Source organism: Mustelus asterias, chromosome 8 (assembly GCF_964213995.1).
Source record: "Mustelus asterias chromosome 8, sMusAst1.hap1.1, whole genome shotgun sequence".
In the NCBI taxonomy this organism is placed as follows: domain Eukaryota; kingdom Metazoa; phylum Chordata; class Chondrichthyes; order Carcharhiniformes; family Triakidae; genus Mustelus; species Mustelus asterias.
In genome coordinates, this window is record NC_135808.1 from 50107628 (window position 1) to 50124130 (window position 16503).

At 44.9% G+C, this 16503-nt stretch overlaps 1 protein-coding gene across 1 annotated transcript in view; it reads left to right on the forward strand.

Annotated features, from left to right (window-relative positions):
* The window catches only part of LOC144497728 (rab GTPase-activating protein 1-like), a 421278-nt gene that overhangs the window by 389242 nt on the left and 15533 nt on the right, over positions 1-16503 (forward strand). The window contains exons 18-19 of the mRNA XM_078219169.1: positions 3426-3554; positions 5924-5944. Of these exons, the coding sequence (XP_078075295.1) occupies positions 3426-3554; positions 5924-5944 (150 nt within the window). The remainder of the gene's footprint in view (positions 1-3425; positions 3555-5923; positions 5945-16503) is intronic.

The following is a 16503-nucleotide window of genomic DNA, read 5'->3' on the forward strand; positions in this document are numbered from 1 at the left end:
TGCTTGAGTGTGGTAGAGAGAGGGTCAATCATTTCCTTTGAAAAGGAATTGAATAAGCCCCTTGAGGGAACAGATTTGCAGGTAAGGGGAGTAGGCGGGTTAGTGGGACTAGTTAAGTTGCTGCTGCAGGGAGCTGGCATGTACTTGATGGGCCAACTGGCCTCCTCCTGTTCTGTATCCATTGTATGATTCTATAAGTCATTTGTTTGGAAGGGTAAGCAGGTAAGGGAGCACACATTAAATGGTAGGATATTGAAAAATATAGAGGAACAGAGGGACCTTGGAGCTCATGTCTACGAATCTCTAAGGATAAGGGGATAACTAGACACTGTGGTTAAGAAGGTGGAGAGGATTGTTCCCTGTTAATAGAGCCTTATTATATAAAAGCAGGTTCCTGCTCATCAAATTATTCAAAGGGTGAGATGGTACTGGAGAGGATACTGAAGGGATTGCCAGTAATGGAGAATTTTGGCAATGAGGAAAGATTGGATGTGTTGAGGTTGCTTTCTTGGAACAAAGGAGGCCAAGGGCAGATCTAGTTGAGAGATGTAAAATCATGAGTGGAGTGACAGTAGATGGGATGGACCAATTTTCCCTGAACAGAGAGGAGTCAATAACCAGAGAGCATAAAATTAAAAATAATAATTCATACAAGAATGATCCTACGGATCAAGAACTGGTAGTTCTATGAGGATAGGTGGGAGATGTTCGGACTGTTTTCATTTTCGAAAAGAAGGCTGAGGACGCTTGATAGAGATATTCGAGATCCTGAGGGGTATGGACAGGGTAAATAGTGAGAAACTCGAGAGTGCATCAAGTACTGGACAGCAGTTTCAAAATAATTGGCAAAAAAGAGTAAATGAATATATTTTTTCACCCAGAGGGTGGTTGTAGTCTGGAATGGACCTCCTGAGAAAGTGGCAGCGGCAGGCCCGATTTGAGGTATTCAAAAGGGGATTGCTATGTGAAAAGAGAGAATATGCAAGGTTGCTGGGATAAAGCAAGGGAATGTGATTAGGTGGAATGCACTTTCAGAGAGCAGACTCGATGGGCCAATTGGCCTCCTTCTGCACTATAAAGATTCTGCAGCAGAAAGATTGTTGAGGAGTTGGGGCAGAATGTTTTCTCACAGACACTGGTTTGAGGGTCGGGAACTCAGGGTCCTGGAGGCAGAAAGCTCATCATTTAACAAGTGCTTGAATATGCTTTTAAAGTGCAGCAAAGAGCTAGGAGCAAGAATTGAAAAATGGTATGAGAAGGATAGTATTAGCCTGTACAGACCTAACGGGATGAATAACCTCCTTCAGTGATATAAATTTCTAATTCGATGATATCTCCATCAATTTCATCTACCATTATTCTTTCATTTACACACTTTTCCCATCTGATTTTGTAGGCTGCTTCTTTGGGTTCATTTTCTATGCTTTGAATGGTAGTTAATTTTAAAATACAGACTGTAGGAGTTCCTACTCTTTGGGCACTTCACTCATTCCAGTTCGGTAATATTACAAACGCTAAAAGGAAACTGATTTAAAACTGAGGTTCAAAGTAAAAAATCCAGCAAAAACCAAGAATGCAGAGGCGAAATGGGAAATGAGGGACCAAAGAGTGTGCGAGAAAAGGTTAGCCCGTAACATAAAAGGAAGTAGCAACACTTTTGATAAACATACAAAGAGTTAAAAAGGATAATCAAAGGAAGGGTGGGGTTGATCAAGAAAATCACCTTTGGAGGCAGAGGGCTGAAGTCATAAATGTATTCTTTGCATCAGTCTTCACTGAAGAATTGGATGCTGCCAATATCCCTCATGGTAAAGGAGGAGGTTGTTGAGAAATTTGATAGGATAAAAATGGCTGGAGAGCAGCTCACAAAGTACAAAAGTCATTCAATCTCAATGCAATGCAAGCCAGGTTACCAGGGGAAATTGCACATGGTAGGTTGTTGCGTAAGGTTAAATCTCATAGGATCCAGGGTGAGGTAGCCAATTGGATTGATGACCGAAGACAGAGGGTTGTCTTTCAAACTGGAGGCATGTGACCAGCGGTTTGCCTCGGATCAGTGCTGGGTCAGTGTTATTTGTCATTTATATTAATGATTTGGATGAGAATATAGGAGACATGGTTAGTAAGTTTGCAGATGACACCAAGATTGGTGGCAGAATGGACAGTGAAGAAGGTTATCTTGGATTGCAATAGGATCTTGATCAATTGGGCCATGGGCTGACGAATAGCAGATGGAGTTTAATTTAGATAAATGCAAGGTGATGCATTTTGGTAGATTGAACCAGGGCAGGGCTTGCTCAGTTAATGGTAGAGCATTGGAGAAAGTTATAGAACCAAGAGATCTGGGGTACATGTTCATAGCTCCTTGAAAGTGGAGTCACAGGTGGACAGAGTAGTGAAGTTTGGTTTCATTGGTCAGAACATTGAATACAGGAGTTGGGATATCTTGTTGAAGTTGTACAAGACCTTGGTAAGGCCACACTTGGAATACTGTGTGCAGTTCTGGTCACCCTGTTATAAAAAGGATATTATTAAACTAGAAAGAGTGCAGAAAAGATTTACTAGGATGCTGCCGGGACTTGACGGTTTGAGTTATAAAGAGAGGCTGGATAGACTGGGACTTTTTTCCCTGGAGCATAGGAGGCTTAGGGATGATCTTATAGAGGTCCATAAAATGAGGGGCATATATCAGCTAGTCAACATCTTTTCCCAAAGGTAGGTGAGTCTAAAACTAGAGGGCATAGGTTTAAAGTGACAGGGGAGAGATACAAAAGTGTCCAGAGGGGCACTTTTTTCACAGAGGGTGATGAGTATCTGGAACAAGCTGCCAGAGGTAGTAGTAGAGGTGAGTACAATTTTATCTTTTAAAAAGCATTTAGAGAGTTACATGGGTAAGATAGGTATAGAGCGATATGGGCCAAACGCGGGAAATTGGGACTAGCTTAGTGGTTAAAAAAGGGCGGCATGAACAAGTTGGGCTGAAGGGACTGTTCCATGCTGTAAACCCTCTTTGACTCTGAGTAAAGGTGGAAATTATGGAGGTTCTGGCTACAATCTTCCAATCCTCCTTGTGAATGGGGACAGTTGCAGCAGACTGCAAACATTGCACCCCTGTTCAACAGAGTTAAGTGGGATAAACACAACTTGGGGACAGTCAGCCTTGTTGGTCAAGGGGGAGCTTATTACAATAATACAATACAAAAATTAATTGTCATTTGGAAACTCGGGTTGATAATACCATGGGTTTAGTGGAGGTAAATCATGTCTGACATAATTAAATTCTTTGAAGTAGCGGAAAGAATTGATGAAGATGACACTTTTCAATGAGCGCTGCTAAAGGGAAGTGAATTTATGAGTAAATTGGAATGAATACCTCACGGATTGTATGTCCAAGCTGCAGTTCATTTTCAGTTTCCCTTTCCTAGACATCCAAGGAGGACCTGCTGCAGGCTGACTTTGAAGGGGCATTGAAATTCTTCCGTGTTCAACTGCCAAAACGCTACAGGGCTGAGGAAAATGCCAGGAGATTAATGGAGCAAGCCTGTAACATAAAGGTAAGCAAATGAGTAGATGGGAGTCATGGAGAGTACGTAATCATTGTTTGGCATAAAGCGCATCTTCATGACAACATAATAAACTTGCTAACAATATTAAAGGATCAGTGGCGGCATGCATACAAAATTGGCTAAGGGACAGAAAGCAGTCATGTTGAATGGTTGTTTTGTAGACTGAAGTACACACTGGTGTCCTCCAGGGGTCAGAATTTGGAGCACTGCTCCTTTTTGAAATAAATTAATGATGTGGACTCCGTATAGACGACACAGTTTCAAAGTTCGCAGATGAAACACCGACTCAAGCTCAGCTCCCTAGCTGCCAATTCCATCCCTCTCCCTGACAGCTGTTTGAGACGGAACCAGACTGATGTCAACCTTGATGCCCTATTGACCCTGACCGTGAATTTGGATTATATTCATCCTTTGATACAGCACTAAGTGACCTTAATTCAGTGTGGTAACAAAGTTCCTGCTTTAACTGATTTAGTTCGCCAAGTGCAGACATTTAATCAGAAAGGAACTTCTGGTTTATACCCAAAGAATGACGAGCTGTGTGACTGCCTCAAACATCAATAGTCCAGGCCATGCTATATAGGAAGGCCACTCGGCCCATCTTGATTTAGCTATCTTAAAAAAACGCTTGACACTCCCTTTTTAAGCCACCCATTTGCCTCCTAATTACTAAAGGGCTGGTTAGGTCAGTTGGCTGGATGGTTGGTTCGTGATTCAGAGCAACGCCAACAGCGCAGGTTCAAACCTCATACCATGAGGTTACTCATGAAAGATCTGCCTTCTCGACCTTGCCCCTTGCCTGTTAAATCACCACCAGTCAGCCCTCCCCCCTCAAAGGGGAGAGCAGCCTTTGGTCATCTGGGACTATGGAGACTTTACCTTTAAATAGTGAAACAGACAGGAATTCCTGTGACTGCTGGAAATTGAAAGTTATTACAGATGGACTGTAAACATTCCCGAATCCATCTGTTTATAGATGAGGAACCAATGTGTTTGGACCAATGGCATCATGGTGGCACAACGCTTAGCACTGCAGCCTCGCAGCACCAGGGACCCGGGTTTGATTCTAGCCTTGGGTGACTGTGGAGTTTGCACATTCTCCCTGTGTCTGCGTGTGTTTCTTCCCACAGTCCAAAGAGGTGTAGGTTAGGTGGATTAGCCATGGTAAATGCATGGGATTATGGGGATAGAAGCTGCAGAATTGATGGGCTGGATGGCCTTTTTCTGCACTGTAGGGATTCAGCACTGTGGCAACTAACCGAGTGCTAGAAGGAGAACAAGGTGAACTTGACCCTTTTTGTTTGTCAAGTGATTCCTGATTTACCTTTCCAGAATTTTCTATTTTTGTAATTTAAACAACTCCTGTTTCTCTCCCAAGAATTCAGTGACAAGATCAGTAACTTCCCAGCATGGATCAGAAATTTGCTCAGTTTCACTGAATCTCTGCCCCTTGCGTTAGAAGCAATTCAGAGGGGGTGATAGTTATTGGGAGTGGGCGGGAATGTGGAGTTGAGGTTAAAATCAGATCAACAATGATCTTATTGAATAGTGAAGTGGACTCGAGGGGCTGCTCCTAATTCACATGTTCCTATGTCTTCATTGCATGTTTGGAGGTAATACTTTGTCAATGCAGACTCAAAGGGCCGAATGGTCGCCTTCTTCACTGTAGGGATTCTATGATCTCCAATCCGTCTTGTTCGGGCCCAATTTCCTTTCGCTCACCTCCCCTGTTTAGTTCACTCCCTGAGCCTCACTCTCTTCTTTAGGAAACTCCAAAGCTTTTGTTCACCTCTCCTGTAACATCATCTGACATGTCTCAGCGTCAAATGTTGTTTGATAATGCTCCTGTAAAAGTGGCACATGACATTTTACTAATTTAAAGATACTAGATAAATGCAAAATGGTGTTCACAGTTTTAATTCCAGAATCTGTATTGTTATAAGTCTTGGGAGTTCCTGCAGTGTTCAGTTGCTGGAGTGTCTCTTCTGCTCTGGGTGCCTTAACCTGCATTCACTGATGTACGGTCCTGTTTCTTTGTATAGTGCAGATTTATATGTTAGGGAGAGGGACTGATTGCCGATCACGCTGTGGACTGTTGTGTCAGGACCCTGTGTTTTATTCTTGCTCCGCTCCTGTCCCTAGGAGATGAGATGGAAACCTTCTAACTTGTTTCATAACAGCAGCTCTGCTTCTAGGTGTTTTATAGATTGACACCCAAATGCAAAAGACTGACTCTGCTGTAACACTGCTGAATTGGAGAGCAAGAAACTGAGTAATAATATACAAATGAAAAATTTAATCCCTGAGCAGCTTTCTCCTGTTTTCACTGTTCCTATGGCACCTTTCTTGTTTCCTAGCAACCAGTAATTGGTCCCCCGTGAAAACCCAATCTGAAGACTGAAGCAACTGAACACTGAGGCAGTATAATCAGTGCAAATGGAATATCCAAGATTTTAAACATTAATCTTTGCAACTCGGCACCCTTTCACTTATTTAACAGGCCACCAATATAGAGGATAATGGCACTGGGAGAGCGCTCCTTGTCTCAAACCTGCCCATGTGTCACCAGTTGTCGTCATTTACAATCTGCACCCTCAGGCATTCTGTGTTGTTGGGTCTCTAATTGTACAGTTTATGTGGTTAGAGGTTAGTGAGGGGTGAACAGGGCAATAATTCTGACACGATGCATGTTTCTTGCATCAGGATTCTGCAGGTGTCACTGTGGTGAGGGTACTTGGTGCCCACTATATATGTACCTACTTTTTGAGTCCCAGTCCAGTTAATTTTAACAGCGATGTAAATGATGGAGCATATTAACAGCTGTCAGTGTTTCCAACCTTGCCCTGTAAGACGGTTGAATCATCCTAAGGTCTTGAAAGATGTGGCTAATGAGGTATTGATGCATTGGATTTAATTTTCCAAAACTCCCTGGATTAAGAGAAAGTCCCATTAGATTGGAAGATGTAATTCTATTATTCAAGCAGGGAGGGAGACAGAAAGAGGCCAACCATCTGTTGTAGGGAAAATGCTAGAAGCTATTTTTAAAGATGTTATAGCAGGACACTTGGATAAGCTCAAGGTAATCAGACAATCAACATGCTTTTGCGAAGAGAAATTATGTTTCACCAAGTTATTGGAGTTCTTTGAAGAAGTAACCTGTTCTGTGGATAAAGGGGAAACCTGTGGATGTAATGTACTTAGATTTCCAGAAAGCATTTGATAATGTGCCGCATCAAATATTATTGCAGGAAATAAAAACTCATGTTATAGAGAGTAGTGTATTGGCATGGTGAGAAGATTGGCTCACTGACAGGAAGCAGAGAGTAGGCATAAATTGGTTGTCTTCAGTTTGGCAAGATGAAATGAATGATGTGCCACAAGGATCCGTGCTGGGACCTCAAGTGTTCAGAATTTATATAAATGACTTTGAAGGGATGGTTTCAGATTTGCTAATGATACAAAGTTAGGTAGGAAAGTAAGTTCTGAAGAGGACACGAAGGCTACAAAAAGATATAGGTAAGTTAAGTGAGAATGAAATTGTCCATTTTGGCGGGTAGAATTAAAGAAAAGCATATTATCTAAATGGGTGAGAGATTGTAGAGTTCTGAGGTGCAGAGGGATCTGGGTGTCCTCCTGCATGAATCACAAAAGGCTAATATGCATGTACAGCAAGTAATTACAAAAGCTAATCGAATGTTATCAATTATTGCAAAGGGAGGAATTGGATACAAAAGATAAGGAGGTTATGCTTTCGTTATTCAGGATATTGGTGAGACCACACCTGGAGTACTGTGTATGGTATTCATCTCCTTATTTAAGGAAGGATGTAAATGCATTGGAAGCAGTTCAAAGAAAGTTTAAAAGACTAATACTTAGAATGGGCAGGTTGTCTTATGAGGAAAGGTTGGACAAGCTAGGCTTGCATTCACTGGAGTTTAGAAGATTAAGAGGCAACTTGATTGAAACATAAGATCCTGAGGGGTCTTAACAAGGTGGATGTGGAAAGAATGTTTCCTCTCCTGGGAGACTCTGTTTAGAAATAAGGGATCAATCATTTATGATGGCCATGAGAATTTTTTTTCTGTCAGAGGACGGTGAGCCTTTGGCACTCTCTTCCTGAAAAGGCAATTTAAAATAGTGTCTTTGAATATTTTTAAGGCAGAGGTGGATAGATTCTTGGTAAACAAGGGGGTGATGGGTTATTGGGGTAGGGATGCAGATTTGAGGTTTTTATCAAATCAGCCATGATTTTGTTAAACAGTGGAGCAGGCTCGATGGGTCATATGGCATACTTATTCCTATGTCCAAATCCTTAAGCTAAGTTTTAGCTCGGGTAGGGACAGATGACATGAGGCCCATAGCAGCAAGACCGGGATGATATACAGACTTGGGCTGACAACTAGCAAGTGACATTCGCACCACCCAAGTGTCAGGCAGTGGCCATCTCCAACAAGAGAGAATCTCACCATCTCCCTTTGACGTTACAATCAATGAATCCCCTGCTATCAACATCCATTGGTCAGAAACTGAACTGGACCAGCCATTTAAATACTGTGACTGCAAGTGCCTGGTCAGAGGCTGGGAATCCTGCAGAGAGTGACTCCCCTCCTGACTCCCCAAAGCCTGTCCACCTTCTACAAGGCACAAGTCAGGAGTGTGATCGAGTACACTCCATTTGCCTGAATGAATGCAGCTCCAACAACATTTGGGAAGCTCGACATGATCCAGGAAAAAGCAGCCTGCTTAATTGGCACCCTTCCACAAACATTCACTCCCTCCACCTGGTGCACAGTGGCATTAGTGTGTACCATTTACAAAATGCACTGCAGGAACTCACCAATGCAACAAAATCTTCCAAACCTGTAACCTGTACGAGCTGGAAGGACAAGGGCAGCAGGTACATGGGAACACCACCACCTGGAGGTTCCCCCCTAGTGTCTTAGCATCCTGACTTGGAAATATCATTGTCACTGGGTCAAAATCCTGGACTCCCTCCCTAATCGCATCATGAGTGTACCTACACCACATGGCCCGCAGCGGTTCAAGGAGGTGGCTCACCACAAAGGGCGACAAATGCATACCTTACCAGTAGTGCATCACAAAATCAAGTGAAAAGATTTCCAGGTGATGCACTGGGTGCTGGTGGAATTTCAGGAAGTCATAGAGTAAGGTGGTGTTTGAGGAAATGAGGGGAGTGTCCCACCCAGAATGAGTGAACATTCGGCAGATGGGTTTGCAAGTTCAGGCAGGAGGAGGCCCAAGTTTTCTTGTGGAGCCTGGAGCAGTACTGCTAATCCTCCTGGATAAACCATTCCTATCTGGTCCTTCAGGCCTCGGCTGCTCTACCCTCCAGGTTGGTTACATCAGCACAACTTTAGGATGTCCGAAAGTGCTCGACAGGCAAGGAGGTATTTTTGAAGTACAGTCACTGTTTTTAATGTGGAAAATGCAGCAGTTCATTTATGCACAGCAACTTTTATTTATCCAATGTCGTAAGATATCCCAAGATGCTTCGCATTACAGGGATGAGGGAGTTGGACACAATAGTGAGACATTTAAAACCCAATGTTGCTTAACTGGGAAACAGATGCAGATCAGCAAGCAGAGGGGGTGATGGCCGAATGAGATACGGTGCAAGTTGGGACACAGCAGCAGAGCTTCGGATGATTGAAGGTGGAATGTGGAAGGTCAGTCAGTAGTGAGTTGGAATAGTCAAGTTTAGAGGTAACAAAGTCATGGACGAGGCAGATGCACTGAGGCAAGTGGTGGAATCAAGTGATGTTCCAGATGGAACTGTAAGTGGTCTTAGTGATAACTTGGATAGGTTGTCAGAGGTTTCTTTGGTCAAACATGATTGTGAACGTTTTATTTGGCCAGGGAGAGTTGGTGGCAGGAACCAAAGATAATGCTTTGGTTTTCCCAGTATCTAGTTGGAGAAGATGTCAGATGAACAGTCTGATAATTTAGAGATGGAACGGGGCCAGGGGATTTGATGGTGAGGTTGAACAGGATGCCGTCTGCAAACATGCTTTGTGTTTGGTCACTGTCAGGGAGGAGCAGTATGTAGATGTGAAATAGGAGGGGGTCAGGTACAGATCTTTGGAGGACACTAAGCGTATCGGTGCAGGATTGGGATGAACAGCTATTGAGTCGATTCAATGGCTGTGAATAGATAAGACTGGAACCAGGAAAGTGTAGTCCCACCCAACTGGATAACAGAGGGAGAGGTGTTGGAGGAGGACGAGGTGTGCATTAAAGGCAGCAGACCGTTTGAGAAGAGATGGTTTATCATGGTCACAATTACGTAACAAGAATCTCAGATTACATCCTAGAACTGTTTTAACACTGGCAGGCCAGAAACCTCATTGCAGAAATTCAAACATGGAGATCCAAGGAGGATGGGCATGGACTTGGGATGTGGTGACATATTTAGAGAGGTTGGATATGGGGTGCTTATTTGCAAGGTCGGAGGATTTAAGGGTTGTTTTCTTTCTTTCAAGGGGTGATGACAGCAGAATTGAAGAAGAGTGAACAGAACTTGAAGAGGGAGAACAATTAATAAACTAATCTGGGGCCTGAAAGGGACTGGTGGATCTTGTGGACAAGACCAGCTTAGTGAGAGATGATAGAAAAGTTTGAGTTTAGAGCTCAGGCAGTGGGAACCTTTGAAGATGTTTACAGAATAAGAGTCAACATGACATTGATCAGCAACCATGATCCAAGCACAGTTTTGTACTGAGTGAGTGCAAGAAAAATGCCTTTGTTACCAATAGTCTGTAATTACTGTTTTAGTTGATACTATGCATTTATCTAATTACTGCTTAATAAGCCTCGCTAGTAGTGTGGAGCCTAGGAACAGTCTGATGAGAATTGCATCCAATTATACAGTGCACAAACCGGCCATTTGACAGCAAGTGTTTCTGCTTCAGCCCCGTGGCATACCCTTCTATTCCTTTCTCTGTCATGAACCTACCCTTAAAAGATCTATTCTATTCTTCACCTCGAAATGAGGTGAGTCAACGGGGATGGTGGTGTAGTGGGAATATACTGGACTAATAATCCAGAGGCCCAGGCTAATGCTCTAGGGTCACAGGTTCAAATCCCACCACAACAGCTGGAGGAACTTAAATTCGATTCATAAATCTGGAATTGACAGCTCATCTCCGTAATGGTAACCATGAAATTATCATTGATTGTCATAAAAGACCATCTGGTTCACTAATGTCCTTTAGGAAAGGAGATCTGACATCCTTACCTGGCCTGACCTACATGTGACTCCAGACCCACTGAATGTGGATGTTGACCCTTAACTGCCTGAAATAGCCACTGAATTCAAGGGCAATTAAGGATAGGTAACAAGTGCTGGCCTTGCCAGTGATGCCCACATCCTGTGAAAGAATAAAATAAATTCCAAATTGTACATTCTCACTACTCTTGAGTAAGGAGGTTCCTCCTGAATTCCTATTGCCAGCTTATTCATGACCTCTAATATTAAACTCCCTCGCATGTTCTCCATGGCTACCCTATCAAACCCCTTCTTCATTTTAAACATCACTGTTGGGTCACTCCTCAGATTTCACTGTTCTGGAGAAAAGGACATTTCACCCTTTCACCATTTCAAGTTGTGGGAGTTGTGTGGAAGTGTGCGACATATCCCACTAACTGAAACCCAAATGACAAGGGTTCTCTGTTCAACCTCTGGGCCTACTACATTTCCTAGATACACAGCAAGTGAAGACTGAGTCTGACTGTGAAGCTTGCTGGCAGGATGGTCTGTGTTTGCTGAACCACATGGTGTGGAAAGTGAGGACACAATATCTAACTTGTCAGTGTAGAACCATAGAATCTTTACAGTGCAGGTGGAGGCCATTCAGCCATTGATTCTGCACCGAATCTCCAAAAGAGCATCTTGACGAGGCCCACCCCCGCTATCCCCCGAAACCCTGCACATTTACAATGGCCAATCCACCTAACCTACACATCTTTTGGAAAGGAAGGCATGTGGCCAGATACAAAGGACATTTTAACTGTAGTGCAAGAGAAGGAGGAAGTTGAGGTTGTATTGGAGCCAGGGAGATTGGTCTGGGGGGCACTGATACCTTCATTTCTGATAACCTACCATCCAGATAATATCAACAGAAACAATGTGCAATAAACCTCCGACATTCAAACAATTTTATCGTCATGTCCACACTTCAAATTGTACTTCATTAGCTGTAAAGCACTGATATCATGAAAGTTTTTCATTGTTTCTTTTCTTTACCCTTCTACTGTAATCAAGGTACCCATATGCCATCCTTCCTCTGCTACTCTGCACAATCCCACCCAATGTAAACTCCTCATGCTAGGATAAAGCGCACAAAATTGACGATGTGTGGCTTTCCATAGGGTGGAATACTTCTCCTGTCTCTGATCCATCCTCCACCTGAATGCTTCATCAGGCTGCTGCTCTTCACTGTGGGCACCGAGAGATGGGAATGGCTTTACGGTGCTGGGTGCAACTGTCAAATTGTTTTCTGTTCATTTTCAGGACGTGGGCATAGCTGGCTAGGCCAGCATTTATTTCCCATCCCTAATTGCCCTTGAGAAAGTGGTGGTGAGCTGCCTCCTTGAATCACTGGTGTAGGTACAACTTCAGTGCGGTTAGGGAGGGAGTTCCAGGATTTTGATCCAGTGACAGTGAAGGAATGGTGATATATTTCCAAATCAGAATGGGGAGTGACTTGGAGGGGAATCTCCAGCTGGTGGTGGTCCCATGTGTCTGTCTGTCTCGATCAAGCTTGTCCAACCTGTAGCTCAAGAGCCAAGTGTGGCTCCCAAAGCCCCTCCAATGTGTCCCCCAGAGCTAGTTTTCAAAATGCCGGACAAGTGGGTAGGTTTGAAGAGCAGAATCTAAATGGAGCTCCTCCAGTCACAGGCCGTTTTTTTCCCCGTGTCAGCCACAGGTGTGGGAAACAATGTGATTGGGGGAGCAGCAAACACTGTCGGTGGTGAGTTGGGGGCCTGGGCAGCTGAGGGTTAGGATGCAAAGGAGAGGGGCACGAGGACCCCGGGAGCAAGGAACCCGGGAGCAAGCAGCCCAGGAATGGGGCACTGAGCTCAGGGAGCAGAAATGGCGGTGAGCACAGGTGTTGAGAACAGCATCCAGGTATGTTGGAGCAGAATCATGAGGCAGCCAGAGCAAAGCCCACTGATGTGAGTGACTGGAGAATGTGTGGGCGAGGGAAGAGGGGTAGAGGAAGGGACGGGGGGGGGTGAGGGGAGAGATAGACAAGTTCTCACTCAGTCTTGCCCACGCACACCATCATACTCTCATCCACTTTCAATGTGTGAAGGTGACTGAGTGAGAACCCTGAGCCTGGGAGTGAGCTAGAAGCGCATACATTCACCCCAATACACTCGAGTACTCGATTTATTCATGTTTTTCTTTGTTCAGCAACTTTTCATATCATAGCTTTTTTAATATTGTGCAAACTTTATCTTTCTGAAATTTGCTCATTGGCCCATTGAGTGAGAAACATTTTGAAATGTGGCCATCCACTTGAAATGGTTGGACAGGTTGATATAGATGGTAGTGGTTGTAAGTTTGGAAGGTACTGTCAAAGGAGCCTTGGTGAGTTCCTGCAATGCATCTTATAGATGGTCCATCCCTTCTTGATCTTTTGACTAAGATCAAGCGTCAGATGAAGCCTGAGATAGGGTGCAATGCCTTTTCTTGTCAGCTTGGACCTTGTTTGTGTCTCGTGGGGACCATGAATTGGATTCAATTTGAATTTGGTTTTTGGAACAAACAAGCAATGGATTTGGGTTTGCGTGGTCCACACTGCGCATTGGCTTTGTAACGTTAAGAATGGAGTAAAAGTTTTTTAAAAATCTTGTAGATGGTACATACTGCTGCCACTGTTGGTGATGGAGAGGGTGAATGTTGAAGGTGGTGGGTGGGCTGCCAATCAAACAGACTGCTTTGTCCTTCCTGGATGGTGTTGAGCTTCTGAGTGTTGTTGGAGCTGCACTCATCCATGCAAGTAGAGAGCATTCCATCACACTCCTGATTTGTGCCTTGTAGAGGGTGACAGGCTTTGGAGAGTCACGAGGTGAGTTACTCACGGCATGATTCCCAGCCTTTGACCTGATCTTGTAGCACAGTATTCATATGGCTAATCCAGTTCAGTTTCTAGTCGATGGTAACCCCCAGGATATTGATAATGGGGGATTTAGCAATGGTAATGCCATCAAATGTCAAGCAGTAATGGTTAGATCCTGTCTTGCTGGAGATGATGATTGCCAGGCACTTGTGTGGCATGAATGTTACTCAACACTTGTCAGTCCAAGCTTGAAATATTTCCTTTATATGGCTCCAATCAGTGGAGAGTTTTCCCCAATTCCCATTGACCAGGCTCCTTGATGTCACACCGTCAAGGGCAGTCACTCTCACCTCACCTCAGTTCTTTGTCCATGTTGGATCCAAGGCTGTAACGAGGTCAGGAGCTGAGTGAGCCTGGCGGAACCCAAACTGAGCATCAGTGAGCAGGTTATTGCTGAGGAAGTGCCATTTGACCATGCTGTGGATGACTTCTTCCATCACTTTTCTGATCGAGAGTAGACTGATGGGGAGATAATTTTCCGGATTTGGATTTGTCCTGTTTCTTAGGTAAGTCCTGTACACGAGCAATTTTCTGCATTGCTGGGTAGATGCCAGTGTTGTAGCTCGAATAGTTGGCTAGGGGCATGGCAAGTTCTGGAACACAAGTCTTCTGGACTATTGCCGGAATATTGTCATGAGCCATAGCCTTTGCAATATACAGTGCCTCCGGCCATTTCTTAATATCATGTGGAGCGAGTCAAATTAGCTGAAGACTGACATCTGTGATACTGGGGACCCCTGGAGGAGGCCGCATTGGATCATCCACTCAGCACTTCTGGCTGAAGATTGCTACGAATGCTTCAGCCATACTTTTTGCACTGATGTGCTGGACTCCTCATCAGTGCAAAAAGTATGGCTGAAGCATTCGTAGCAATCTTCAGCCAGAAGTGCTGAGTGGATGATCCAATGCGGCCTCCTCCAGGGGTCCCCAGCACACATCCAATTCCAGCCTCCCGGACCACCTGGATTCACTACAGTTTGCCTACAGGTCCACAGCAGACGCCATTTCCCTGGCCCTGCACTCAACCCTGGAACACCTAGATAACAAGGACACCTATGTCAGATTCCTATTTATTGATTCCAGCTCAGCCTTCAACGCTATTATTCCCATGAAACTCCTCTCCAAATTCTGTGGCCTGGGCTTCGGCACCTCCCTCTGCGACTGGATCCTGAACTTCCTAACTCTCTGACTACAATCAGTAAGGATAGGTAACAATATCTCTTCTACAATCATCCTCAGCACCGGTGCCCCACAAGGCTGTATTCTCAGCCCCCTACTATACTCCTTATACACCATGACTATGAAGGCAAATTCCCCTCCAATTCGATTTTCGAGTTTACTGATGACACCACCTGAGTGGGTCGGATTAAACAATGACGAGACAGAGTACAGGAATGAGATAGAGAATCTGGTGAACCAGTGCAGCAACAATAATCTCTTCCTCAATGTCAGCAAAATGAAGGAGATTGTCATCGACTTCAGGAAGCGTAAAGGAGAACATGCCCCTGTCTACATCAATGGGGACGAAGTAGAAAGGGTCAAGAGCTTCAAGTTTTTAGGTGTCCAGATCACCAACGACCTGTCCTGGTCCCCCCCATGCCGACACTGTAGTTAAGAAAGCCCACCAACGCCTCTACTTTCTCAGAAGACTAAGGAAATTTGGCATGTCAGCTACGACTCTCCAATTTTAACACATGCACCACAGAAAGCATTCTTTCTGGTTGTATCACAGCTTGGTATGACTCCTGCTCTGCCCAAGACCGCAAGAAACTACAAAAGGTCGTGAATGTAGCTCAATCCATCTCGCAAACCAGCCTCCCATCCATTGACTCTGCCGACACTTCTCGCTGCCTCTGCAAAGCAACCAGCATAATTAAGGACCCCACGCACCCCGGACATTCTCTCTTCCACCTTCTTCCGTGGGGAAAAAGATACACAAGTCTGAGGTCACATACCAACCGACTCAAGAACAGCTTCTTCCCTGCTGCTGTCAGACTTTTGAATGGACTTACCTTGCATGAAGTTGATCTTTCTCGAAACCCTAGCTATGTCTGTAACACTACATTCTGCACTCTCTCGTTTCCTTCTCTACGAACGGTATGTTTTCTGTATAGCGTGCAAGAAACAATACTTTTCACTATGTTAATACATGTGACAAATCAAATCATTCAGGATGGGGATATTAATGGAGCCTCCTCCTCCAGTGAGTTGTTTAATTGTCCACCACCATTCACGGCTGGATGTGGCAAGACCGCAGAGCTTATGGATGCTGGCACGAGACCCCTCCTGTAAAGTCCCATTTCTGAGCATCCATGCAGGTTACATGGAGGCTATTATCAGCACCTTGATGAGGGGTATGAAATCTACATCTGCGCCTCTCATTCACACTTGCCCATTCCAGTCCCCTCTCTGTCCCCCTTGCGACCTCCTCTTTCTCTCCCGCGGCACATTGCCTTACTTGCACTCTGTGCGCACTTGGTCTTGCAATCTCTCTTGTCCAATTACTCTACTGAGCCCCCTCCCTCCCGGCCCTTAGCCACATCCCTCCCCCCTTCGCCACATACCCCCCCTCTCTCCCCCTCTCCCCCCCCCTCTCTCTCCCCTCTCTCCCCACCCCCTCTCTCCCCCCCCCCCCCGCTCTCCCCCTCCTCTCCCCCCCCCTCTCTCCCCCCCCCTCTCTCTCCCCCCCCCTCTCTCTCCCCCCCCCTCTCTCTCCCCCCCCCCTCTCTCCCCCCCTCCTCTCTCTCTCCTCTCCCCTCTCTCTCCCCCCCCCCCCCCCCTCTCTCTCCCCC